General features: G+C 39.2%; 1 protein-coding gene across 1 annotated transcript; it reads right to left on the bottom strand.

Moving 5' to 3' along the window:
- Positions 1-4,965: 4,965 nt before the first annotated feature.
- On the bottom strand, positions 4,966-25,861 carry LOC145979734 (uncharacterized). The gene is made up of 6 exons (XM_083112711.1): positions 25,752-25,861; positions 22,672-22,858; positions 14,911-14,958; positions 13,078-13,163; positions 10,693-10,843; positions 4,966-5,067 (listed from the first exon to the last, which is right to left on the bottom strand). The coding sequence occupies exons 1-6, from the start codon at positions 25,821-25,823 to the stop codon at positions 4,976-4,978; spliced, it is 636 nt and encodes a 211-aa protein (XP_082968837.1). The 5' UTR covers positions 25,824-25,861; the 3' UTR covers positions 4,966-4,975.
- Between the last annotated feature and the right edge of the window lie 1,594 nt (positions 25,862-27,455).

The following is a 27,455-nucleotide window of genomic DNA, read 5'->3' as shown; positions in this document are numbered from 1 at the left end:
TAAAAAATATTTAGTTCCGTGAAGGAAGTATTCTCGCTGCTTTTGAAGATTAGAGAGGAGAAACAATTACTATTTTTGTAAATACAAGGATGGGGGGGAGTCAGCATATAGGTGCTTTAATTGCTTAAGCTTTGAATTTTAATTTAGTTTGCTTCATCTTCAATATTTAAGCTTTTTCCTCTTGATAAATTTATGTTCAAGTAACAGAAATCAGCAAGACAGAAGCAAACGGTAAAGGCTCTGAAGGTTGAGAGTGCGACCGGTGGACTCTCACAAGAAGGAGGTTACCCTGGGCACGGAATCACACGCGCCTGAGAAGCAGTGTTTCCTCCCCCTCTTTCCTCTCTCCTCCCTCCTCGCCAAGGGTTGTAAGGGAAACGGGAGGAATGACGTCAGGGTGAGATTCCCTGAAGTCATTCCACCGACTGGAGAAAGGTTCCCGGACATTCAGCGGCAAACGGTTGGAAGCATTCGCGCGCTGGGAGCAAAGAAATGTATGCATCGAAATTGGTTTGGAAGAATATTGCGAAGAAATGCATAATTTTTTTTTTTTTTTTAAAAAAAAGAAATACAGCCGGGTCATCTGCGATTACCTAGATGACCCTGAGTATACGCCGCTGATGTAAGGCATGATGAAATGATATCGTAAAGGAACATTCGGACCGAAGGGACATGCTGCACGTGGCACATACCTCTTGAAAACACCTTATCATTGGTGCATGTAGAGTTTCACGCCCATTCCGGTGCAGAAAGTTTCATTTTATTGGTTCCGTTGCAAGTGACATGCTGAAGGCATACGAGTAAAACTGCTGCAGGATCTCGAACGAAGCACCCACCGGGGCTCGAATTAAAGGCAAAGCGTGGTGGCAAAAGGCAACCGTGAAGTTACTGCATCTGAGGTTTAAGTCAAAGCAGGGCCTGCGTGGTGTGTGCAAAGAAACTCACGTTGCTTTAGGAAATAAGGATACTATTGAATCAATGCAATATAAAAGAGTATATACCGCAAAATATACATTATTATTGACTCATGCATTCCCTGAAAAAAAAGCATTGTTTTCTCTCACATTTCTGTCCGCAATGAATATAAATGTATAATCTATTAAATTAAGCAGGTGCATGCAGATTTAAAAATATTGATAAGATGATTCAATTGAATTGAATTGTTGTTTTTTAAGTCCACTTGTGCACAGAAAGGCTAATTGGGACTGGACCTACAGTTTATAGTGGGTTCCGAACTACTATGTGCCTCCACCGGGTATCGAACCCGGGACCCCTTGATTGAAATGTGACGACACTACGACTGCGCCATCGGGGAGGCCCTAGTCCTCTTACGGAGATAATTCGTTCGGAGCAATAGAAATACCCTATCAAAACAATTGGGGAACATTAATTTCAATGTGGATATTCTTCGGAAAATATGTTTCTAACAACAGTTTACCTAAATAGTGGGAACGTGGGGTGAGAGATAGGGACGGAGTTGGAAGAGAGAGAGGGAAGGCACACAATTTTCTGTTCAGTGCGAACCTTTGGGATTGCTTTTTCCTAGCGCACCAAAAACACATATATAACCCAAATACAACCCAAACCTTCAATGGCAAAATTGTGAGTCAATCACTCAACTGGAATAAAGAGTACGGATTTAAATCTAGGAGGCCAGAAGATAGTTATTGTGGTACCATGTGCCAATACAAAAAAAAAAAAAAAATCCACTTTGCCCGCGAGAATTGTCATGCTTGAGTGACATGTAGTTTACGTTAGTTGTGAGAGTTGCTTCAATTCCATTGCCTGCCAAGAATAATGATAGCGCTGAAAGCATAAAATACGGAAATGTGCATGTTTGGCGAGCTATGAGAAAAGTAGATCGTTGTGTTTTCTTTTCAAATTTTATTTATTTATTTATTTATTAATGCCTTTATGTCAACTTTTACATATAGCCAATGGCGACAGAGCATGGATGATGCTTCAGGGAAATTGATGAAGATTGAAGAAACAACGAAAAAGAAAAACTCAAAATTATCAGAGGCTAGGACACAAGAACCCTGGCTACGCAACATGTTATGATATTTAAGTATTTCACGGATTGCTGCTAAATCCTTTCCTAGATATTTGTAATGAATGAACCCGCCCCCGCTACGAGAAAAAGAAAGACCATAGGATGTGAAACATTCACAATGTAATTGCATTGCTTTTCATCGCTCTTGGCTGTATTCCAAATGTAGTAAGAGATCAGCGATAAGTTGGATTAGTTTTGGTTTTTTTTGCCAATTTATAAGTGTATTTGAGCGCAAGGGGCTACCTATTTCATCAATTATAAAGAGTTAACTTCGTCGTTACACTAGCACCAGGCACAAATGCATCAATTTCTATTTCGATTATTTTACATCACTCTTCTGCCTCTTGAGTTAATCGCGATAATACGGATGAATTATCAATTTATAAAATTGTGACGGGACAAACTCAGTGATACATTCATGCCTGACCAGAGTTCGAATCTGGAACATATGACCTCGCTTCGCTAAAAAGGCTGGCAGAAATGTATCGGAAAAGTATAGGAGCACCAACAACCGGTTTCACCCAGCACAGACGATGAAATCATTTACAGCGACTAGCTGTGGCAGTGTTGCTCGCCACACCCTCCCCCTTGCTCGCAGGTATAGATCGACCACAAGGAAAAAACCTTGGGACGAAAAGTCCCCGCGCAGCTTTTCCTTCTTCCCTCCACCTCGGGCCATAAGGAAGCATGGTCCACTCTCTCCCTCCCCTACTTGCGGGGGTACGGTGCACAGGAATGGCGGGTCTGCGCAGGTTGTTTTGCTCGTGGTTCCACTATAGCCTTGTCAGCACCCCACCTACTGATGGAAGAGTACCGTCAAATGCTGCATCTACTTTTTGTTTCCAGCATATTCCGTCTGGAAGGTTTCTGGCAGCCCTCCGCCCCCCCCCCCTTCCCACCATGGTTAATAAATGAGACCCTTGCACTTTCAAAACCCTTATCGCAAGAAAAAGCTGGCATGAATTTTACATCACCATACAATAAGATTTACACGGGAAACATTTCCTAACATATTTTCTTGATTCGGACTAAGGGCAAATTAAAAATAGTCAAAGGAATTATAGACAAGATAATTAAATTAGTGAAAATATGGAAAAGCGCGATACCGAAATCTGTAATGAGTGCGAAGGGAAAATCGAGAAAAAAAAGTATAAAAGTGTTCGAATAACCAGATTAAGAGAGAAAGTTATCACGGCTCGAACAATACAAATGAAAAAAAAGGAAAAGAACTGATACGAATTGAAATATACAACAATCGGAAGTAGGCTGAAGGAAGCAAATTTTAATAAACGTGGAAAGAAAACATAATCAAAGGAGCGCTTGTTCGTTTCGCGACGGAACCTCATATTTGTTGTTCTAATCCCACTCCACACTGTATGTCCAGATACAATTACACTTAAAAAAACTTCGTGGAACTTTTTCCAAAACTGATGTCGCCAAACATTTAAAAACAAAAATAATAACTCTGAAGAAAAAAGCCGAAAGCGTTATTGCAAATTAAAAAATGTGTAATGGGTGCAAATAGGATACAGTGGAAAAACCAGAAGCACACTGAACGGGGAGGGGGTGGTTATGGGGGTCAGAATCCTCTCTTTGGACTTACCTATGGTGGCAGGACCAACGAGAAAAATCTCGAAAAGAATAACTGCAACAATGGAGTTCGGGGGTTTGCTTTAGCGCCAGTGATGTAAAAACCAATCACAACTTCCACGTCATTTTACTTTTGCCTTTCAACGGTTGTTCCGAGCACACGTAAACCTTTAAGAAAATTTTAGTTTTCAATTTATGCACAGATACATTAATGGAAACGGAACTTGTGATCTAGAGTGGTGGGTCACCAGTGGGAATTGTATCTAGGACCTCTTGATTACAAGGCGACTTTAGGCTATCGGAAGGGACTTTTTTTTCTGCAATAGATAACAGAATTAGTCATAATGCTATCTTTTCGTCTGCAGGACTCTTTCATTGGAGGTGTCAAGTATCCGAGCGATAGCGAAATCCGTGATACCTCCTTTCTTCACATATTCGTTCGGAAGTGGTAAAAGAATATTAAAATACTCAAGCATAAATGTTAATAACACTTGTTATTATTACCAGAGACATTCTCAACATAAACTTGTTGTCCGTTGAAATCAAATCAAGAGGAAAGCAAGATCTCCACCCGGTCGCGTGAATCTGTGGCTAGATTCAAGAGTTGGAAACACTACGCTTCTCGCGAGCTGCTCTTCCTGGCGAAACTAGATGATATAAAATTCTGGGTTGCATAACCGTAAGGGGGGGCGTTTCCTTAGATTTCGAGTGTACTACAATCACACATGAACCATAATGGAGTAATGGAAAATAACTTCCTCAAAACACGTTTTCAGTGTATGAAACTGTCAAGAACAATTTAAAATACTGCTTGAAAAACACAATGAAGGTATAATTGTAGGTATATTTGGTAGAAGAGTGTGCTAAAATAACGCAAATATTGTGGAAAATGAAACTGAAAAGTAAGAAAAATGACAACTTTTGGAAAAATTAAATCCATGTTTCTACGAGCGCCAGTCTCCTCGTCTTTGATTCTGGGGCTCGGTTCGACAAATCTTGTTCTCGTCTCGGTGTCAAATACGACCCTAATCATTTCTCACCTGTTTCTTACATAATTCAGGAGTCGTGGGTTCGAACTCTCTGCCCTAACAGTAAGGATTCTAAGTAACAATCCTAACTTCCATTAAAAGTAAAATTTTCATTTCTTTTTCTTTTTTAAGTCGTTTTAGTGCCTCACTGGGCTACTCATGACGCCCACCGAGGCACCAGGTCGTTAATGTTAATTGACTTAGTTATTTAAAACAATGACTTAATCGACGTTAGATAACTTAGAGAGATTTTATTTCTAACTGCTTCACAGAATATTGACGAATGCCTCTTCCTTTATTTACACTAGTCGCAAATGGCTTCTTCCACTGACGGTTTTGCTTTACACAAAGAGTTCAAGTAGCTAGCGACCAGTAGATACGAGCAGGTGATGGCAGCTGAAAGATCATTAGATTAGTATTGGTTCTGTACTCAGGAAGGGAGCCTCTGTTTATTACAGTAAAACCTCGTTAATCCGAACTAATCGGCGGGATAAGTTGACCGGTTTAACGAAAGTCCGGATTAACTGAAATAATCTGAAAGAACAGTAGAAAGTGCATTAAGACTCCGTTTATACCAACAATACACGTTCATTATTGTGTATTTAAAGGGCATAGGCCTAAATACACTATACAGTACAGTACAAAGTCTGCGCGAAACAGAATTTCATCAGTGGTTGACTGCCTTTTCTTTGGGAAGGTCTCTTGTTGACTTCTAGCCACATTTAAAACCTTGCATTCTGCTTCTCTTTTTCTTTTTTTTTTTGCCTTTTTCCTGTCCGTATTAAGCGAAGGTCGGCTTAACGAGGTTTTACTGTATTATTATTAGCTTTGATATTATGATACTAATTTATATGCTCTGTATTACAAACACTTGTAAACTTTAAAATATACACACACCTGATTAAAAATTATTAATTCAACAAGAGACCACTCACTATAGCCTGTCCCAGCTAACTGTGGAGCAAGGCCACGCATAGCGTCAGAGACGTTGGGGGGATCGAGTGTACACAGCGAAGCAGTACATCCTGCTGGGAAAGCTGGTAACTGGTAACCCCTCCACGCAATCGAGTTCTCTCTCACGTGTTCATTGGCGGGGCCGTCTCGCGTCACTACTCATCTGGGACAGGATGATGTCCAGTTTTAGAATGTACTTACTGTTTTCTTCTAGCTTGCACCACGTCATGTGGCTTCATCAGGCATCCCCATGTTTTAAACTTTGACTATTCTTGTCTTATTTGCTGATGAAGCGGACCCATTTACACACTGTGCCCCCTCGAGAATTACGTCGGATTTTCTTTTAATCGACAGATTTCAATGTTTTACGTAATGTAAAAGTGATTCCAGCTTTAGGAAAGCACAAATAACGAAGATATTTGATGCCAAACAATGGCCCACGTAAGTTAAAACCTGCAATTACAGAGTATTTTCGCAGCTTTTTGTTGTAAAAACTGTTTGTATGTATATTAAAATAGCGAAAGAACACGTCGAAAATAACTATCAGTACGAAACCTGACAATCCTAAACTAAATACGTAAAATTATAGCTGCTGTTGTGGAAAGTAGTTTTGGGTGCTAGATTCACTTGCGCGAAGCCTTGGAGCTGTTCTGCTACACGGTAAAGTAACACGCTAAGGTAACAGAAATACTTTACTTCACAAGAACACATTTCCGAGAGCTAAATTCAACTGAAAACGTTCGTGAACAACAAAATCTTCATAAACCATGCGAAATATTTCACATTCTCCAAGGGGTAGTACAGAGGGTCAAGGGTACCGATGAAGTCACATGATGTGGTGAAAGCTAGAGAACAAAGTAAGTACATGCCAAAACAGGACTGCATTACTTAGTGAAATGATGTCATGCCTTATCTAAGATACCACTGGCCAAAAACTGTTTCCTTCTAAATTTTTATGATAGAAAAATGATGATTGAGAGACTCAAAGTAAATTTCTTGCAGAACATCAGCATTCGCTGTGAAGGATGCCAAACTAGAAATCATTTTCTCCGACGATGAATTTCTGAGGCAGTTTTAATTCTACCCCCTCGAAATCCGGAACTCGTCTTCAGCATATGTCTTTTAAGACACAATTAAAACATTATTTTTTGGGCACAAATAGTTAGCACCTTGGTGCAAGCTTATACACGTTAATGAAAAATTGAATAGGGTTAAGTGCAGAAAACACTGAAAACCCTTATGTACATTAATGTTACAAATCCCTGACTACGGTCATGAATGTGTGTGTGTGTGTGTTGTGTTTTGTTTTATGCTCGTGAGTATACGTTAGACTTTTATTCCCATATGGATTTTTTCCCCTTTTCTTGTAATTTTTCTTTGTAACACCATTAAGCCTTGTTTCCATGATTATGAAAAGATAAATAAAGTTAAGACCAGTAACGAACTGCAGAAAAAATATTTTGGGACCCTTGGAAAAGAAATTAAATAAAGTTATTGAAGTGTTAGTAACACAGCAAGAGAGCAGAGCTGTTAAGAACAGTGAACAAGTAATAGACCTCATAAAAGAACTTAAGTTAAATGAGATGAAGACGACAATGTTTAGCTTAGACGTGAAAAGTATGTTCCCGAACATCAAGAGGGGGCACGTTTTGGACATTGTTAAAAAGAGAATGGGACAAGAAATTATAGGAGAATGGGATAGTGAAAGCGTAGTGAAGGCGCTGGAAACCATTTGGAATAACGGTTACAGTATAATGGGAGATAAAATAATGTTAATGAGTGAAGGACTAAATATAAGTTCTAGCCTAAGCCCAGCATTGGCTGAATTGGTTATGAATGAATGGGAAAAGAAAGTGATAGAAAAAGGAGGTGACAAAATAATTCTGTTTTGCAGATATGTGGACGATTGTTTTGGCATATGGAAGGGAACGAAGAGGTAGCTCGACATTTTTGCCAAAGAAATACAAGATGAAGAAAGAGGGATATTATTGGAACTTGAAATAGAAGAAGAAGACAAGTTAAGCTACCTTGATATATTGATGAAAAGGAAGAGAGGACAAGAAATTGAAACCGCTTGGCATCAGAAGAAGTGTGCAGCAGGGGTATTCTGCCACAAAAGAAGTGATGTAAGTGAGGTGACAAAAAGAAATTTTATAAAGAATATGGAGGACAAAATAAAGAAAATATGCACGAAGAAATGTGTAAAAGAAGGCAAAATAAATAGCCTATGGAAACAGCTGGAAAAGAATGGCTATGAGAAGCAGGATAGATTGGACATAAACAGAAGAAGGAAGAAAAAAGGATGGGAAGAATTGGAAGAGAAAGAAAAAGAGAGAAGGTTTGGAATAAGGAATATGGGGAAGACCAAAGAAAAGATATGCAAAGTGCTTAGGAAAGCGGGAATTAAAACTTACAGGAAGAGAGGGAGAAGCATCTTAGGAATAGCGAAGAATGCAAACAAGAAAAAGGAAAACAGAGAAGAGGAAGAGGAAGGGATTATCTACGAAGTAAAATGTAAAGAATGTCAGAGTGTGTACATAGGATAAACGAAAAAGAGACTGAAAGACAGGTTGAAACAACATAGGGATGATGTACGACTTAAGAGAGAGAGAAATGTGATATTTAAACACACGAGAGAAACAGGACATGACATAGAGTGGGATGAGGCTAAGCAGATAGGAAGGGAGAAGAGAATGCTAGTGGAAATTGTAAGGAAGCCAAGGAAATAGAGAAGAAAGGTGAAGAAGACACAATGAACTGGAATGGGGGACTGAAGTTAAACAAAGAATGGAAGAAGGTGTTAGAAAGAGTGGAAAGGACAAGAGAGAAAGAGGAGAGGAGTAGGAAGAAAAATGAAGGAAAGAGAGCGTGAGATATAAAGCTCAACCACATTATATATGGAAGTAAATATGTTTAGCCTTTTAGGTGAAAGTACAGTTGACAAGGGAAGCCACCTGCTAGAAAGTTCCATAACAACTTTCTAATAGTCTGGAGAGAGTAATGTTTGAGTTTTGTATCTTGTTACTTTTGTACTTGATACAGAGTCTGAAGAAGACCTTGCTAGAAGGTTGAAACGTTACGTTTAGTTTATGTTTTTAATAAAATAAATTACTGCCTTGGTCAGCATATTTACTTTTTCTTTCTTTGTTTTCAATATTTAATTTTTTATGTATTACTTTAATGTTGTTTTCTAATTTTCATATGTTAAAATTTCGATGTAAACATGGTTAAGTGGTAGAAGAGGCTACAAAGCCTTAACTGCGCCATGATAAACAAGAATAAATAAATAAATAAATTCACAACACTGAACGACCGCTCTTCACTGGCATTTAATGTAAAATATTCACAAAAATTCTCAGTAATGTCAAGATTTGGGCAAACCATTGTTAAAATTTTGATGTAAAAAGTTATTTAAACGCTGGAAATTCCTTCCTTCTAAGTTCTCTCATGGATTAAGCAACTGAAATGGCTTGACATGTTGTTTTATATTGCTACTAGCTCGTTGCCCAGGTATTTATTTATCCCAATCTTGTATTAGACAGGAAAATAGTGAATTCAAACTATAGTGTAAAATGTAACTAATTTTAAGTGTCATTGTGAATGTCGCCAATTAGCTTAGCGACTTCGACACTAATATCGGGCGTTTTCGCAACACAAAATCATATCAGCCTGAATGTCAGACAACCCGAGAAACACTATCGTTGTGCGGGATTGCATAGAGCCACGGATGTCTGTTTGTTCGTAATTTCATATCGGCCGTTTTCGATTATTGTTAAAAGTCACCCCTTCCCTCCCCAATACTAGGGATGCCAGGGGTGTCTTACCCCCAAAGTATTTTTTCCAGATTGCAAGTGATACGTATACCAAGTTTGGTTGAAATTGCTCGAGGCGTTCGAGAGTTATGCCGGAACAAACACACATGCACACCCATACACCCACCCACACATATATCCATTTTTATATATATGGAAGACAATTATATAATTTTAATGGTCGATGGTCTTTGCCATTTCTACCCCTTCAGCTCTCATATTTGTGGGGCCCCACTGATCTTGTGGCGCTTAGGTTATCGTTTCGCTTCCGTCTCTACAATACGAGACGAGTTTAAGAATCGAGTCGAGAAGGAGGCGATAGCATTCGAGGTTTTGTGACTGATTCTTGTCGGAAGGGTGGGAGCAGCTGATTGAAACAACCTAAATTCTAATAAAAATACTAAAAATGCTGACCAAGGTAATCTTTATTTTATAATAAAATACTAACGTAACGTTTCCACCTTTAGCAGGGAGTTCTTCAGACTAAGATTCAAACTAGAAAAAAAAATCAAAGGAAGAGGGAAAGACAAAAATAAGGGAAACGGGGGGGGGGGGATAACATTAGAATCTGCTAAAGGAGGTTTGAAAATTGAAAGGATTGTGAATGTGATTGACTTGACCTCGGCAGGTATGGTGATTGTGCACTCTTCCTGTACGAGAAAAACATCCTCTTACCTAAAGCCCTTAGCTTAATGTTTAGCGTAAAGTACCCTTTGACAGTTAAAACACTGTCATTGTTTCCCAACATGAATAATAAAGCGCTGGGAATATTTGAAGTGTGCTTGAAGAATTAAGATCGGCACCTACTAGAAGGATGTGCCGAACACTTAAAACTACGTTACAACCACGACGCAACGGAGGGTCCAGCCTTTGCAGCAAATGAAGGTATGTGAGACGACTGTGTCCGATACGAAGTCAAGTTAAAATTACTTCTTCTGGTCGGGAAGGATAGTACGAGGAACTCCGTGCACCAATGGTGGGCTTGATAGCACGAAGCCCGAGAGGTATAGATAGATAGAGAGAGAGGGAGAGTGAGAGAGAGATGTATGATGGATAGAAAGAAACACACCACACAGAGCAATACATATAAGGAAACAGACAAGCATAATGAAGGGCAAGCAACGAGGTGATGATTAGAACCTGCAGAAAGAGACTTGGCTATGAAGGAGCACGATGCTCACCACGTGTTATATTAGTAACACACGCAGAAAGTAAATATTGCACAATTCTCCTTAAAACTTTCCCATGACCTCACCTTGGAGAATGACCGCCCATGTGAGAAGCAGAAAGCAGTTCCACTCCCTGACGAAGAAGATGGCGGCGAAGCAACTTCCGGTCAGCATGGCGGACAAATACACGTCACGGATGCGGGTAACGAGCCACGGTATCAGGGGAGGCCACTGCTCCTGGAATATGAAGCAGATACAAAGTTTCTATCCCAGATCAATGAAAGCAAGATTGGCCATGCCGAACTAACGCATACATTGATCAAGGTAACAAAATGGAGAATAAATCTTTGGCCCTTAGATAAGGACAACAACGAACGTGGAAGAACTGTACCCAGTTAGTTAATTGTTTAGTAATTATAATGCTTAATTATAACTGAAGGGTCAGGAGAATTAAAAAAAACAGGCAAGTCAATTTTCTGTCGTGTCATTTCCTACCATGTGAATGATTTTCTTGACTTTACAACACGATTTCTTTCATTTCATACATTTGACACTTCCATTCATCAAAGTATAAGTTTTTTGTACTAATTCATTTACTTATTCATCAAGGTTTTGCAATTAAGAGTTCTTTTTTCTTGAGGTTGACGAAACTTGACTTACCTGTTTACGTGTTTTTCCCCCTGATCCTTAAACTACAGGGTGGCTCAATAAGTCACTTAACACCCCCAGTACAAGGCCACTGCGGCATGGAACGTGAAAATGGCGATGACCAATCGTTGCCTGGCCAAGGCCATCTTTATGTCCGCCATCTTGAATTCAACTTCAGAATTTTAAATGGGAAGGGGGTGATATGATATATCAAATCAGGCTAGAATTTCACGAGAAATGCAATGTTGAAGGGTTTTTCGACGTATATTTAACCAGTGAAAAGTTATGACTGAATTCTTGTACCAATTTGCTCCTTTTCGAGGTGTTACAAAAATGCCTTAAAATTTGTTTAGCGCATAGGTAACGCATCGAGATCAAAGTGATGTCTAGGGAGAGAAGTTCGCATGCCATTGCACACGATTTTAATCGGATATATCCATGAAGAGCTGCGCATTATGAGTGTTGTCACGAACAATTTACAGTCTGACGCTTCCATTAAATTAAGAGCCCTTCGCAGTGATATGGCTAATGTTTATGTTCATAAGGAAGTTCATAAACAGAATATTCAATGATTTTTATCTGATAACCCATTTTCGACAGATCAAAGCTGAATGGTTAGCGCTGGTAAGTTAATGGTGTGGCGTGCTGTGTGGAACACGATTGGTTAGTCAATTTTTCATCAACGGAACCTTAAATGCTGAGGGCTACTTGAATTTGTTAAATAAACAGGTTTTTTCATCCTTGCTTATGGAAGAAGGTACTTTTTACAGAGTTTTTTTCAATAGGGAGGAACACCAAAACACTATGGGAACATTGTGAAGCAGTTTCTGTCCAAAGCTAGTTATCAGATGACAAGGGTCTCATATTCTGTTTATGAACGTCCTTATGAACATAAACATTAGCCTTATCACTGTGAAGGACTTAATTAAATGGAAGCGTCAGACTGTAAATTGTTCGCGACAACCACTCATAATGCGCAGCTCTTCGTGGATGTATCCGATTAAAATCGTGTGCAATGGCATGCGAACTTCTCTCCCTAGACGTCACTTTGATCTTATGCATTACATTACCGATGCGCTGAACAAATTTTAAGGCATTTTTCTAACACCTCGAAAAGGAGCAAATTGGTACAAGAAATCAGTCATAACTTTTTACTGGTTAAAGATACGTCGAAAAAACCTTCACCATTGCATTTCTCGTGAAATTCTAGCCTGATTTGATATATCATATTACCTCCTTCCCATTTAAAATTCTGAAGTTGAATTCAAGATGGCGGACATCAAGATGGTCGCCGACCGTGCGGGTGGCGTCAATGTGGTTCCCCCTTGGCCTGGCAACGATTGGTCATCACCATTTCCACGTTGCGCGCTGCAGTGGCCTTGTATCGAGGGTGTTAAGTGACTTATTGAGCCATAACTTTGTGGTATTGTTAACTCTGCAACAATTAAATTTAGGTAAAAACAAATGTCACAGTTGTTTTCCTGGTGAAATTCTATCACATTTTGATATGTCGCACGACCCCCTTCCCATTTAAATTTCTGAAGTTGATTTCAAGATGGCGGACATCAAGATGGCTGCCGACCATGCGGGTGACGTCAATGTAGTTCCCCCTTGGCCAGGCAACGATTGGTTATTCCAATTTTCACTTTCCATGCTGCAGTGGCCTTGTACTGGGAGTGTTAAGTAAACTTATTGAGCCACTGAGTAATTAAGATATTGGACTTCTAGAATTTATAAGTGTAATTTCTGTAACAGCCCCTGGGTACTACTCCCTCCAAGACAGTACCCACCCCGGATGTGATTCATGTTGTTTTTCTACTCACCATCATGGCTCCACGAAGCAACCACAACGGCGCCAGGAGGTCAATCAGGCGGAATACTTTCCGCGGCAGACAGCTGAAGGATTTCCCTGGAAGATACCAACAGAACCAAAAAGTTAATTTGCAAAAGGCAGAATAAGTTTATTCTTACGTTAACGTTCAGTCAAACCTATGACGTCACGAAGACTTCCGGCGCACTGTTATTGCGCATGTGCGGCAGGTTACTGCGTATACGTGACGTCACAGAAAAGACTCCTCCCATTCTCGACTTTAACGTCTTGCGCATGCGTAGGAAGTCCATACATATTTTCCGTTTGACATGCTACCGTCAGAAAAGTACATAGGCTCGCTTACTTGCCCGAAGGTTATCCACTGCAGTCAAGCGTTGAGAGCAACATTTTATTTTGCTACGAAGTAAAATCACTTTCATGGAGAAGATCTTCTCGCGCTATATATATATATTTACCTTCAATAAAGACAAGTCTCAAGTTTTAGAGCGTTGTATTATAATATTACATTAACATTTACAACATGTACGCACATTTCGTCACTTTCTTGTTGAGAAATTTTTAATTGGTAAGAACAAATTCCAGACGTGATACTTTGAATGATTTTGTTTTTGCCCTGACACTTTATTACACATTTTTACCTATTGTAGTTTACAATATTGACAAATAGCTACCAGGTGCCATCTATTGAGAATTTTAGTAAACTTTACCTTACAGTTAATTAGTAATAATTTTTTGCTTGTATTATTCTATTGGTGCATTCAGTGCTATGTTATTTGTTTGCAACAAAATAAAAGAATTGCAAGTTTAGTCAGGATATAAATTAGTTGTTAAATCATCTTTAACAAACACTACAATTTTACTATACAAGTTATATAATTATTTTTTCCAGACACAGCCAGGACCGGATTAAGGTGGGTGCTATTGATGCTGCAGCATTAGGCTTATTCCTGAAATAGGCCCAGATGAAAACAGATGAGAATTTTCCGAAAGCTGAACAGTTTTCTTTTGTTATATTAACCTGAAAATAAATCTTAGAATGAAATTTGGAGCCCCAATTTCGGACGCCTAGACACAGCGTTACTTATTATACAGTTACTATTATTCTTTGCGCTGTGACGTAACTATAACATCGTTTATTGTTCACCGAAGATTTCAAGCATCAGGCCCAATTTCGTCTTAATCCGGCCCTGGACACAGCAGGCAATTGTATCAAGAAGCATTACATGATACAAGGATTTTTCTGGAAAAGGTTGTAAGTTAAGATTTAGAATTGCAGCATTAGGCCAGTGCAATTAGCGCAAAAAAAGGGTTGCGATTGTAATTATTCTGTTAGTTTCAATTTTTTAATGTTTTATAAAAATGTGTATACGTTTGCAAAAACAAGTTTTTCGTGAGTATCTCGTATCCAGTGCAATTTCGAGAAAATTTGCATTGTAAAGGAGGTATATGGGAAAAACTAGGTTTTGCCGTGATTTCTGCTGGTTTCGCGCGCCAAGGTCGAAAACTTGGATTTTTCAACAGGGGACCAGTTTATAAAACATATTACAAAATTGAAACTACCAGAATAATTACGATCGCAGATCACTAATTACACTGGCCTACATGTTTTTCAATTAGTCCCTAACAACGACGATTCACTCCCAACCATACAGACACATACACACCCAAGAATATAATTCTGTGTTGGGGACCATGTTCGTTAACGCCTAAGAGATATTTCCGTAAAAGAAGTTTTGCTAGATTTTGTTCATCAACTTCCTCTTCTGAATGTAAGGAAGACATTAGACCATAAATGTAAAGGAACAAGCTGTGAATATCTACTTACAGAAACACTTGATGAACGTTTCATTGGAGTCGCCCCAGGAACAAAGATCTGCAAGAAGGAAAGAAGCAAATTTACAGCGCAGATATCTTTAGTGCGCATGCGCTAACTGGACGAGTCCAGTTGCAAGATAGGGGAGACGGCTGCAAATGGAACGGGCAAAGATGAGAGGTTGCGTGAAAATCAGGGCTTGAAATGGACCGGGGCGGACCGGAACGGTGTACTGGTTCTTGAATATCTGGAACATTCTCGCTCCGTCTCGTCAGAAATGGCAACGGGCCGTTCCTGTTAGCTTACTGCATTTTCCTTTTCAGTATGAACTTAATCCTTCTGACATAGGTACCCTCCTGGACAACACAAATTGTTTTCAGGGTAATTTTTTTCCCATCATACTTTCTTCCCTGATTACCCTAACGGTATAAAGTGGGCTAGGCATCCTAAATCAAACTCACATCAAATCGCTGCGACTTGCCTTAAGTTCAGTGTTGAAGAACAATGCATGTGAAGAGCTAAAAGGACCGTCAGCGATATTTCTCTCACGTCACGTGCCATATTGCAAATCTCTCTCTGCACTCAGAAAACTAAATGCATCATATCGATTGATGCACCAGAATGCATGGATTAATGCACTAAAGTGTGTTTTATGGCTTCTTCAAAGAATCAGATTAACATGTGATGCATTTGGCTGCATTCTTTTATGTCGTGAAAGAAACACCAAAGTGCATCATTTGATTCAAGTGAGGACTTATTACAGTCGAAATGCACTTCAATGCATCAGTTGATGCGTTTTGATGCACCTTGATGCATTCTGATGCACCATAATGCATCTTTTTCGATGATGCACTTAAACGTTTCGTCTGAGCTACATAAACTCTGTAGCTCAGACTAATGTTTAAGTGCATCATCCAAAAAGATGCAGGAAGGTGCATCAAGGAACATCAACTGATGCATCGAAGTGAATCTCGACTGAAGAGAATCCTTACTTGAATCAAATAATGCACTTTGGTGTTTCTTTCACGACATACAAAAATGCACTCAAATACATCAAATGTAAATCTGATTCTTTGAAGAAGCCATAAAACACACTTTAGTGCATCAATCGATGCATTCTGGTGCATCAATCGATATGATGCATTTAGTTTTCTGTGTGTGCTTGGCTGAGGTGAGTTTCTTAACTGCTTAATCTGCAGTGTGACTATCGATTGCCAAGATTCCGTCTGTTTAAATTTTGAAAAGGTGCTAAATTCCAGAAGATACGTAATTATTATTAACTATTATTATGTAATACAGCGCGTCATTTCACTAGAGCTCTCTCCACGAAAACATTTCGGATCTTCCCCTTGCCTCGTCCACACCCCTGGCCCTCCAGGGTTGCAACACTACTTCTAAGCTGATTAGTCGGCACTTCGCGCGTTGTGCGTATGCGGTTGATTTCGTCGGTTGAAACTGTTGCTTATTGGCAACATAGTAGGTGGGTGGCGTGGTTATGTAGCGTTTCGTCCGAAAGCGAAATTCGTAGAAAAATGTTACAGTTCGTCCGCGACTGTTTAATGAGCTGCGTTTCGTCCGAGTCTGGCTAACCGGTGGCACCAGAGGGTGCTGAAGAGCCACTGAAGCAATGGAGCAGTCAGGAGACATAGCCTAATTTTTAAGAAATGTCTCTTTCTTTATCCAAATGGATTGAAATACCTTGAGATTATAGTTTATTATGAAGATGTTATCTACGTATATTTATATCAACTAACTCTCAGAGCAATAGCTGCTAAAATTGAAGTATATTATAATTATATCAAGCATTTCGTGTAACACATTATAAATGACAAAGCGTAAACTACAATAATGGGACTAGGACTTAAATTTTTATTACATTTAAGGCCGAGGGCGGTAATTCCATGAAACTGCTGAGCTTTTAAAACATTCTAAAAATAAATTAAAATATCCATAGATTACCCGTGTGTGTACATGGCATCCGTGGGCCACTTATGACCCCCTGTCGTGCATGCCGAGTGCGAGGCTATACGGCAGGCCCACATCTATTTTCATAGAGGTGCTAATTAAAAGGTCACGCAGTCCTGGCTGGCCCTATGATAGCCCTCGGACGAGACGCTACTCGGTCAGTTAACCGTAAGCTGCCTGTTCCTGGAATTCGGACGAAAAGCTACGTCACGGATGGCGTGACCTTGACTGGACTGTTTTCGTGGCGAGAGCTTTAATCTCGTCGCTGTAATAGCCAGAGAAAGTGAGAAAACATATAACATATATGTGTTATTTCTGCTGTGTGGTTGTTGTACTGGACTTTCTTTACATGCTTTCTTTTGATTCACACATTTGACACATCCGTTCATCAAAGAGTGTGTTTTTGTAGCTTTTCATTCGTGAAAATTTACATTTCGAGTTGTGGTGAAAATCGTCTGATGAAGAAACAACATTCACGTTTGACACTCTTGGTAATGTGGAAGGCCAATTACGTTCAGAGGCAGGTGCTACGAGTTGTAAGTCATTGCAAATCAAACACAGCAAGCTAGCGACCGAAAACAAAACAATTGAACACATATAAACGAAATACTGATCTGAAATCTGGCCGAATCACACGGAACTGGATTTCCAGCAGGAATGCCCTAGTTGGCACTGGAGTGGCTACCTGGCCGGAAATGATGGCTGCCTGGCTGGCTGCTTCGCTGGTTTTGACGATTAGACCGTCTTCTAATTCCTACTGGCTATCTCCGCTGGATTCTGTAGAACAGCCAATTAGAGCAAAGTTTGGTCATATGAAGGTAATCTGTGGACCCGTTCCGAAAGTCGCACGAGTTTAACGCGTTAAACGAGTTATGGTAACTGGCTGTCCCATAAGTGCTTCCGTGCGTTTCGTGCAAGAACGAGGTTCACCAAACGCACGGGCCAGGAGGCTGGTTTGTTCCGTGAGAATCGTCTGCTCCTTGCAGACAAAGGGCGTGCTGATGGATTCAAACTGCACTAGTTCGGAAAATGTATTATAATTTTAACAGAGACCGATAAAAAGCAACATGCACAAGATGAGTATGCCTTGACCGTTCGTAGAATGTGATTAAAATGAATAACAGTGTCCACAGTAGAGTTTATTTTTGCCATAAGGACATTCCTTCCGCTGGACGCCATGTGGAAACTTTCTCTAAACAAAACGCTGCGCCTGGGCTTTCGCCTTGAGTGTCCCATAAGTCTGTAACATAACTGGTTTCACCAGATTCACGAGCCCAGTTATTTTCGTTGAATGCGTTCGTTTCGTTAAGATTTTCGGAACGCACCCTGTGAGTTCACTTGCAATCTCTTTTAATTTTCACGTGGCGGTTGGCAAGGATGATTGCATTCACACGCTCCGTTTTGTCTATAGTGTTCACAGTTGCAGGCTGCCCAACACACTGTTCGTCTTTCACGTTTGTTCTTTCCTCTTCGAACATCTGGCACCATTTCCTGATCATGGGGTGTGACGTTGCATTCTCACCATGCACCTCGACAATTTGGCGATGGATTTCACTCTGATTATGCCTTCGTGTCCACAAAAGTCGGACAATTTTGGACTCCACCTCAATACAATGCGCCATACTCATACGGTGACTACTCTCATATTAAAGCAGCTGCAGCATGGCTGCTTTGGGTATAGGGAGAATACATTCCGGACAGTGTTGCCACCAAACGTGATTATTTTATATATTTTAGTACAGGAACACGGCTCAGGTGTAACTTACTTTTTGATTCGCCCACGTATATATTTTTATGAATGAATCCTGCGAATTTCAGGAATGAATACATGTACATACCCGAGTTCATTAAAAGCTTGCTGAGTACCCCTTCATTACCACGCCTTCTTACGAGCCAATTTCTGGTTCATACAAATACTTTTGTTTAAATTATTTTTAATTAATTTTTAATAACAACAGTTGCTATTTTCCTACAATGTCCTTCAAATCGGTCGTCCATCTTCTTAGCTTGTCTACTCTGTGCAATGCCTTGTGGGAACAAAAGCATACCGACAAGTACGATAACAAGTATCCTGTGAGGCGAAAACTAGTAGATGAAGTAGTACTACACAATTAAGCCCCAATCACACGGAACTGGATTTCTAGTAGGAAAGCCCTAGTTGGCGCTTAACTAACTTTCTAGGTAGCAATCATGGCCGCCTGGCTGACTGCTTGGCTGGTTTGGAGGAATAGGACATGTTCTAATTGCTACTTGCTTTCCTCGACTGGATTCTGTGGAACAGCCAATCAGAGCAAAGTTTCGCCATGTGAAGATAGTCTGTGAGTGTGCAAAGGAGCGCTTTTGTCTGTGGTTTCCGAGTGTTACTCCAGCAATGTATAACGTATACAGCATGAAAGGCACGTCAAGTTACACCATCTATGCTGAGTGCACGGTGTTTACATTTGAAACAACTAAAATATGCTTTCATACGTGTACAGTAAACGTTTCCTCGTATGGGAACAAAAGTCTATCGACAAGTACGCTGATAAGTATCGCGTGAGGCGAAAACTTGCAAATTGGTAGCCAGTCCAGCGCCAACTAGGGCATATCTACTGGAAATCCAGTTCGGTGTGATGCGGGCTTTAGTCCAAGTCCAACTGGAAAATCCAGCAGGATACCTAGCCTCGTGTGATCCAGGCGCTAAATTCGGACTCTCGAGCCAGTCTGGACTTCCGGACCGAAGTGTATGCTCCCAACCATTCTGTCAACATGCGTCCAACATATTGGGCCTACTCGATGACGTAGTGATAGATAGCATTAAGGGAGTCCCGAGTTCGATTCTTTGTAAGGGAATCATCCAGCAGTTCGGATATAATTTTAAACTGCAGATCCAGAACCAATTAACCCATGTGAAGGGTCAGGTAGAAAGAACCAGGCAAGTCAATTTTATGCCGTAAGCGAGCTTACTGGTGTTATTTCCTGCCATGTGGATGCTTTGCTGGACTTTACAACAGGCTTTCTTTCGTTTAATACATTTTAAACTTTCATTCATGAAAGCATATGTTCTTTGTAGCTTTTCATTCACATGTTAAGTAACGTTTTGAAATTAAAATTTCGTATTTATGGAGTTTGACGAGTTGACTTACCTTTTTCTCTTACCTGACCAAGCAGTGGAGGGTCAGGGGAAAGAGTTAATGTAATTGGAATACTGAAATAGAAGTTTTATTTTACAACAAAAAGTATTGTTTTTGTGCCGTAAGTTACAGCAACTATTATTATTATTATTATAAGTAGGGTTACATTTGAGCTTTCAGTCTAATATCTAACTATATGAATTAATATGTTAAGTATACAGTTATGCAAATATATATAGATATACAGAATATGAAAATTATAAATGTATGTAATTTTTAAAAACATAATAAGTAATAATAATAATAATAATAAAAGTTTTTATGACCCTGACCCCCTGAGAAAAATCCTGCGGTCTCCCTTGTCCCTGACCCTTCATATGAGTATAAACTCGACTTAAATATTTGTAAAATCTATATTTTCACGTCCGTTTCTCAATATTTACTTTATTTTTCATTGTTTTCACAACGCAAGAAACATCAACATTCGTGTTTCATCCAGGATGGGAACCCGGAAACTCACGATTCCGTTGCAAGATCAATTCGGAACCGAAGTCGTCTAGTATGTTCTCTTGCCGATGTAAGGACGAACTGAACGTAAACAAACACACGTGAATTTTGAGGAATTATATTGGCTGTTCGAATGGCAGCTGTGCAGGAATTTTGGCTTAAGAATATAGTGCATGGTTGATTGATTCATTTGGTTTATTGTACGTACTTCTTTTTTCTGACACTTATCGCCAAGATAAGGATAAGTGATGATATGATGAAATTAGTGAAGGGACACTCACCAAGAACACCAAAGTTTAGGCCGGGATTCCTGACCTTGTAGCTCACTTCGCAAAATTCTGGACCATGAAATATTTTCAATAGATAACTGAGGTTTGCCTTCAGCTAAATATGGCGGATAAAACAGAGATACTGCAACCTCATACTGATTGCCATAGTAAAAATATGAATACTATTTAAAATTTTTAGAATATATTCTAAAATCTTCAGTTCGAAAATGTACATATTCCACGCATTTTGAACCATCTAAAAGAGTTTGGGAGTTTTGGAAAAATTAGAAACTTATTTCCTGAACGAGTTCTTGTTTGCGTTCCACAAGGATGAAGTCACGTTTGTTATTGTGTAAGTATGTTTGTATATACCTATTATTTTGTATCAAATTGACATTAGTCATGCTCATTTCACAATATTTTATATAGCTTAAAAACTCTAAAATAATGTTTGGTTAATTGCTTCTAGGATTCCATAATACAATGCAAACTGAAAATAATGTGCAGTGCCATCTATGAATGGTTCGCAAAACTTACTATTTAGATTCATTTTTCATACGTGTTCACAAGGAAGGATAATGACGCGAACTTTGCCATGAAAATTTTGGGAGGATATTTTTTCCTTAAAATAGTATAAAATTCAATATGTATTTATATATTTTTCTACAAAATATGTAAAGAAAAAACACTTTAGCACCATGCAACAATATGTACGATGAGGAAGGGAGGAATAAACAGTGATTCCTTAGTGATTCATTTCCTTTAGCTGGTTCCAAGTAATTTTTGATTAAAGCTCTCGACACGAAAATAGTCCAGTCAAGGTCACACCACCCACCTACAGTGTTGCCAATGAGCAACAATTTCAACCGACGAAATCAACCGCATACGCACAACGCGCAAAGTGTCGATCGAGCAGGTTAGAAGAAGTGTGGCAATCCTGGAGGATCAGGGGTGTGGAGGAGGTAAGAGAAAGCTCCGACCTACACTGGACTGTTTTCGTGGCGAGATCTATAGTTTAGTAATCCGTTAGATGAAGAAAAAGATAGTAGTAGACACGCTGTAGTAATTATATACTCTATGGGGATTATGGCATGATCTATGGGATAAGCCATTGTGCTTTACCTTAGAACTTCAAATACAAACTCTGTCTCTAGAATCTATGAAGCAAGGCCGCGCATAATAATCAAAAAGTAGCAAGCCAAAAGCAATAACCTCCTTCGTCGGCCGTTACTCTCTCAAGCATTCAAAGAATGCTAAGTCAGTATTACATCTATCTTCCTGGTTGATTGAAAGGAAGTTGCTGATCAACGGGTATCGGAGAGCAATAACCAGGTGGTGGAAGAAAGAAAAAGTTAGAGTGTAACGGGCGACTTGGGGTCTTTTGCATTGATACGAGGAAGGAGAAAGATCAGGGAGCTTGAGCGAGTCTGGATAGAGCATTTCTAGGAGTCTTCTCCGAGGATTTCTTCAACAAAGAATAGACAGGTAATATCCTTCTCTCTAACCATGTTGATCTGAACTGGAAGACATAAACCCAAATTCTTAGTGTTGTGCCATTTCAAGTGTGAAAGTAACCTCTCGCCTATTACCATCGAGTTATCTGCCAAAGGGCGAGTGCTCACCAGTGAGGATGAATGAATGGCGAAGCTACATCACCCAAGCATAATGGTTAGGATTCTGGTAAGATCCCAACGAGCAACAGTTCGTTACGCTATGAAGCAAGGCAGCGCATAATGGTAGAGAAGAGGAGAAAGCGAGCTGCTGCAAACGACTGGTAGCTAGACACACGTTTCTCTCACGAGTTCATTTTTCGAGCCCCCTCCTTGAATCAGCACTTGCGGATACACTTGTTTTCATTCACTTGCTCCAGAAATTCCCGGGACAAAGTGTAGAATAATCACAATCGAACATCCTCTTACCACCAGCAGGCATCATTAGCTTCAAAGGGAATCCATAGTAGACGTTTGACACGCAGAAGAACCTCCTGGTGAACACAGCCACAGCCGACGCCAGGCTGTAGTCCACTCCAGGAGTCTTCGGGAGCTTCTTCTCCTTCAGGAATCGAGCCGGGTACATCGGGAAGGCCAGGAGGGACATTTCGGAGATCTGGAAGGAGAAGTTGATTGATTGACTGAATTATAAATTTTGGATTCATCGTCACATATGGCCACTTTTCATCCTTCAATATATACGGAGCAGGCACGTATCTAGAAATATGTTTCGGGGGGGGGGGGTCCGAACCAAATGTCTCAATAATAATAATAGAGGAAAAGGTCTAAATATGGGCCCTCCTTTTTATTTTGTCATTTTCGGAGGGAAAAATTAATATCTCCAGAACCTGCCTTTAAAATGCATATCTATGAAATATGTACTTAAATAGCACGCAAAAGTATAGAAGGACTCCCTTTTGTTTAAAAAAAAAAATGGTAAAAATGATGTATTTCAAAATTGTGGTCTAAATATGGGCTACTAGTGGCAATATCACAAAAATCAATTAAAATGTTAAAAAAACAGTCATTTATCGCTAAAACATTATAAAGTTCATATTTATAAATAATCTGTTGTTTTGAAAATCACGCGGAATGGGAAAAATCGAAATTAAGAAAACATCCAAATATTTGTTGAAAATGTGATTTCAATATTAGGCCTCATGTCAAAGCCCATATTTAGCCCATCACGCTATGTTTCTTCTTCAATTTATTTTCGCTCTCTGTGGTACATATTTCACAAACAAATCATGTCATTATAAAAGCCCACATTTGTTTCATGTACCGCTAATATCATAACCTATACAAAGCAGATGAGAATTCAGAAAACGCTGAGTTAAAACATACCTGCAAAAAGTTCTCGGAGGTCGCAATTCTACAACAGCGTCCAAGGCCGAAACTAACCACCACTTTCTCTTGCGAATTGGCGCCGCAACCTTTGTCCTTGACAGATAACCAGTTCCAAGAGCCTCTGACAGGCTGCAGCACCCGGGAGCGCTGATAACTCTAAAACCCATATTTAAACCTTCTCCCATATTTAAACCTTCTCCTCTAATAATAATAATATTGTTTAATCTAAAATTATTACAATTATATTAAATTACTTAACATAGTATTAATTAAATTAATCAAATTACTTAATATTTTATTTTCATTACACGAATATGTAAAAGGACAGAATAAGAATAGTGATATAACAGAACGTATTCATTATCTATCTTACTTTTTGTTAAGGCCGGCAAAATTTGTAATAAAAAAATCTGTCCTCTCAAAGAAATTAACGTCAAATAAATAACGAATTGAATATTTATTGAATATAAAACAAGGATGTTATATTGAGTTGACGAAAAGTAGAGTTCCTAATTGTATTTCATGAATGTTACGTTATTAAGTAGCAAATAACCTTGCATAAATTTTCTTTGGTACAGTCATTCAAAGTCGTATAATCCCAATATAATCCTCGGCTTAGAATGAGTTTGACGGAAATAAATATCCCTTATTTAAATGAGAAGTATATTTTCATTATTTAATTTTAGTTATTTCATTATTTTCATTATTTTACTTAGTAATTCTTTCGTGGGGGTCCGAACCCTCTGCCCCCTAAATACGTCCTGGTTACTGTTAAATATCCCCTTATCTAAAACCCTTACCTGAGTTAAAATGGGGTGCAAGAAACCCTTACAAAAGGGATAAGGACAGACTAAAAAAATGAACTTTCTCATAGACAGTGGAAGAGATCCGATCTTCTCAAAAAGCTAAAAACATTTGCTAAAACAGTGTCGTCATCTCCCAATGATTGGGAAGGTTAGAATCGTGCATCTTTCAATGTAGGCTGTCACTTTAAACTGAAATCTGCTACTCGATGCTCAATGTGTGTCTACCGGGATCGAAATGGCTCCTTGATTAAGCGTAAGACAGGACAGGCAAAGTGAATATCTTTCTCCATTTTTCGCCATTTTCTTGACTATTTTAGTTGTCATCCTTTCTTTTCTCTCCCTATTTTTACCTTTTCTTGTTTTCTGTTTAATTTGACTTATGTTCTACCTTTCTCCCATTCTCTCTACTTTTCCTCTTCTTTTCTCTCTCTATCTCTATTTCCCGTCCTTCCCCTCTCCACAACTTTCCCTTACTTCTTCCTTTTTCTAATCCTTTTTATCCCATTCTCTAACTTTCCCCTTTTCTTACTCTACTTCCTTAGCTCCAAGTCTTTCCTTATCCACCATATTACTACCTTCTTCCCTTGTCTATTTAATCTTCTCTTTCTTTCCCACCACTTAGAGTCCTTTGCCTTTATCAACTTTTCTGTTCTTTCGCTATCCCCTTTTCTTTCCTTATCTCCCTTACATCATTATCTCTCTTCTTTCACTTTATCTCTTTTTCCGTTCTTTCGTTATTCCCTTTTCTTTCCTTATCTTCCTTACATCATTTTCTCCCTTCTTTACCTTTATTTTTTCTCTGTTCTTTCGCTATTCCTTTTTCGTTCCTTATCTTCCTACATCATTCCCTTTATCGCTTTTTCCGTTCTTTCGTTATCCCCTTTTCTTACCTTATCTTCCTTACATCTTTATATATTTTATTTCCCAGCCTCCCAAATGGCTGTCGCCTTGTCATCAAGGAGTCGTGGGTTCGTTCCCCAAGGGAGGCACTTAGTGGTCTGATTGGTTGATTGATTGATTGAATTGTTGTTTTAAGTCCACTTTATGCACAGAAAGGTTAATCGGGACTGGACCTACAGTTTAAAGTGGTATCCGAACTACTGTGCCATGTGTCTCCAACGGGTATCGAACCCGGGACCCCTTGATTACTAGACGAGGACGCTACCACTGCGCCATCGGGGAGGTCCCACTTAGTGGTCTGAATCGGCACAGTATCTAGATATTTTGGTGCCCAAGGAAGGATTGTGGTTTGTATACATCTAAAGTGATAATATTAAGAAGCGATCTTTAAATATAAATCTACATAATCAATTCTTAACTTAAAGATTTGTATGACTCAAACCAACTTGAACTTACTATTGATGCGATGGCTATGATAATACATGTTGTTCGCAGAGGGAGACCAAAGCAGTCGTTGAGAAGCTTCATCTTTTAAAGCTAATGCTCTTCTTCATTTCTTCACATCTGCAATGAGATTATTACGAAGAGAATAGTTATCCATCAATCATAAATTAACGAAATGTTTTAACAGAGATCTCGGTGGCATAAAAATCTTTCCACCAATGGAGATGATCTAAGAAATTACAAATGACGAGTTACAATAAAGAGTGAATGTTCTAGTGCACCTTAGCATGCAGAGGAGACACAGATGGAAACAGAGTTGCCAAATTTAGCTCATCCCACGTTTCCAGTTAACAATGTAAGTGTAGATGACAGTTTTTAACGTTACTTCTATTACAAGATAGTAACTATTTTACAGTTACTTGCTTTTAAAAGTAGCTAGTTTCAGAATTCCATAAAATAGTAACTCTTATTAGTAACTAGTTGCGTCCAAACTCTGACTTAATTTAATATCATTCATGCAGCTTGTTGCGGTTGGCCAGAAGCGGTAGAAAAGTAACGTGCTATGAGATAATACTAGGGACGTTAAATATATAAGTTTCCCTGTGCTATAAAATATTGTATAAAGCACTGCCATTAAAAAGAAGCACATGGTTGACAAGCACCATCCTTCGTCTACAAGGAACAACAATCGATTCGTTATCAGACGTCAAGGCGCTTGCGCTCAAGGGCGAAAAGTAAATGCTTGTTCGGAAAACGCGGGCTCGCGTCATAAGGAGTTCAGAAGCATGGATGCTAAGGGCGTTCTGCTTATGGACTTTTTGGAACGAGGAAGAACAATTAATGCTGACCGTTATTGTAAAACATTGGATAAACTGAAAAAACACAATTCGACATAAGCGACCAGGTCTCCTGTCAGCTGGTGTCATTCTTCTTGACGATAACGCTCGCCTCCTCTCAGCAGTGCAAACAAAACACAAAATTGAAGTATTCTGATTGGAACTGCTGCCCCACCCTCCATACAGCCCCGATTTAGCGCCGAGTGATTTTTCATCTTTTCCGGTGTTAAAGTCTGAATTGCAAGGTAACCGTTCCGAAACAGATGAAGAAGTGAAGCGTAATGTGAGAATAGTGCTCAATAGCCAGAGCCCTGATTTTCTTGCAAAGGGTATGGACAAATTGGTGCAACGGTTTGACAAATGCCTGAATATCTATGGGGATTGTGTGGAGAAGTGAGGAAGGATCCTCCTACAAATGTATGTATAGTTTTCTAATGTATCTTAGAAATATTTTTTTACAGCATACGGAAACTTATATATTGAACGACCCACGTACAAAATTATCAATATCTTAATTGGCAAGCAATCGTCATTTAGCAAATTATGAACGATTTGTAATGCTAGAAGCAACCAAATATTGTAATGGGTTTGTTTATGTATATATTTTGTACTATTAATTGTTGCAGATTTATGTTTAACCCTATGAAACAGGATTGCTAAAGGTTCAGGAATGTTAAATAAATTCAATTCCGGTCCAGGAGAGAAAATCATCAAGCGTAAATGGGTTCTGGACCGTAAAGAACCTTTTTATCTGTAAAGTATTTCAATTCGGTCCAGGAACCTTTTCCCCCCTCGATCAATTATAATACGGTCCAAGAAACATTCTTCCGGGTCAATTTAAATACGGTTTACGAACCTTTCTTCAATGAAACAAAACGCA

This window comes from Lepisma saccharinum, chromosome 26 (genome assembly GCF_977018435.1).
Source record: "Lepisma saccharinum chromosome 26, izLepSacc3.1, whole genome shotgun sequence".
Lineage (NCBI taxonomy): Eukaryota > Metazoa > Arthropoda > Insecta > Zygentoma > Lepismatidae > Lepisma > Lepisma saccharinum.
This window is presented reverse-complemented; position numbering and strand designations above follow the sequence as displayed.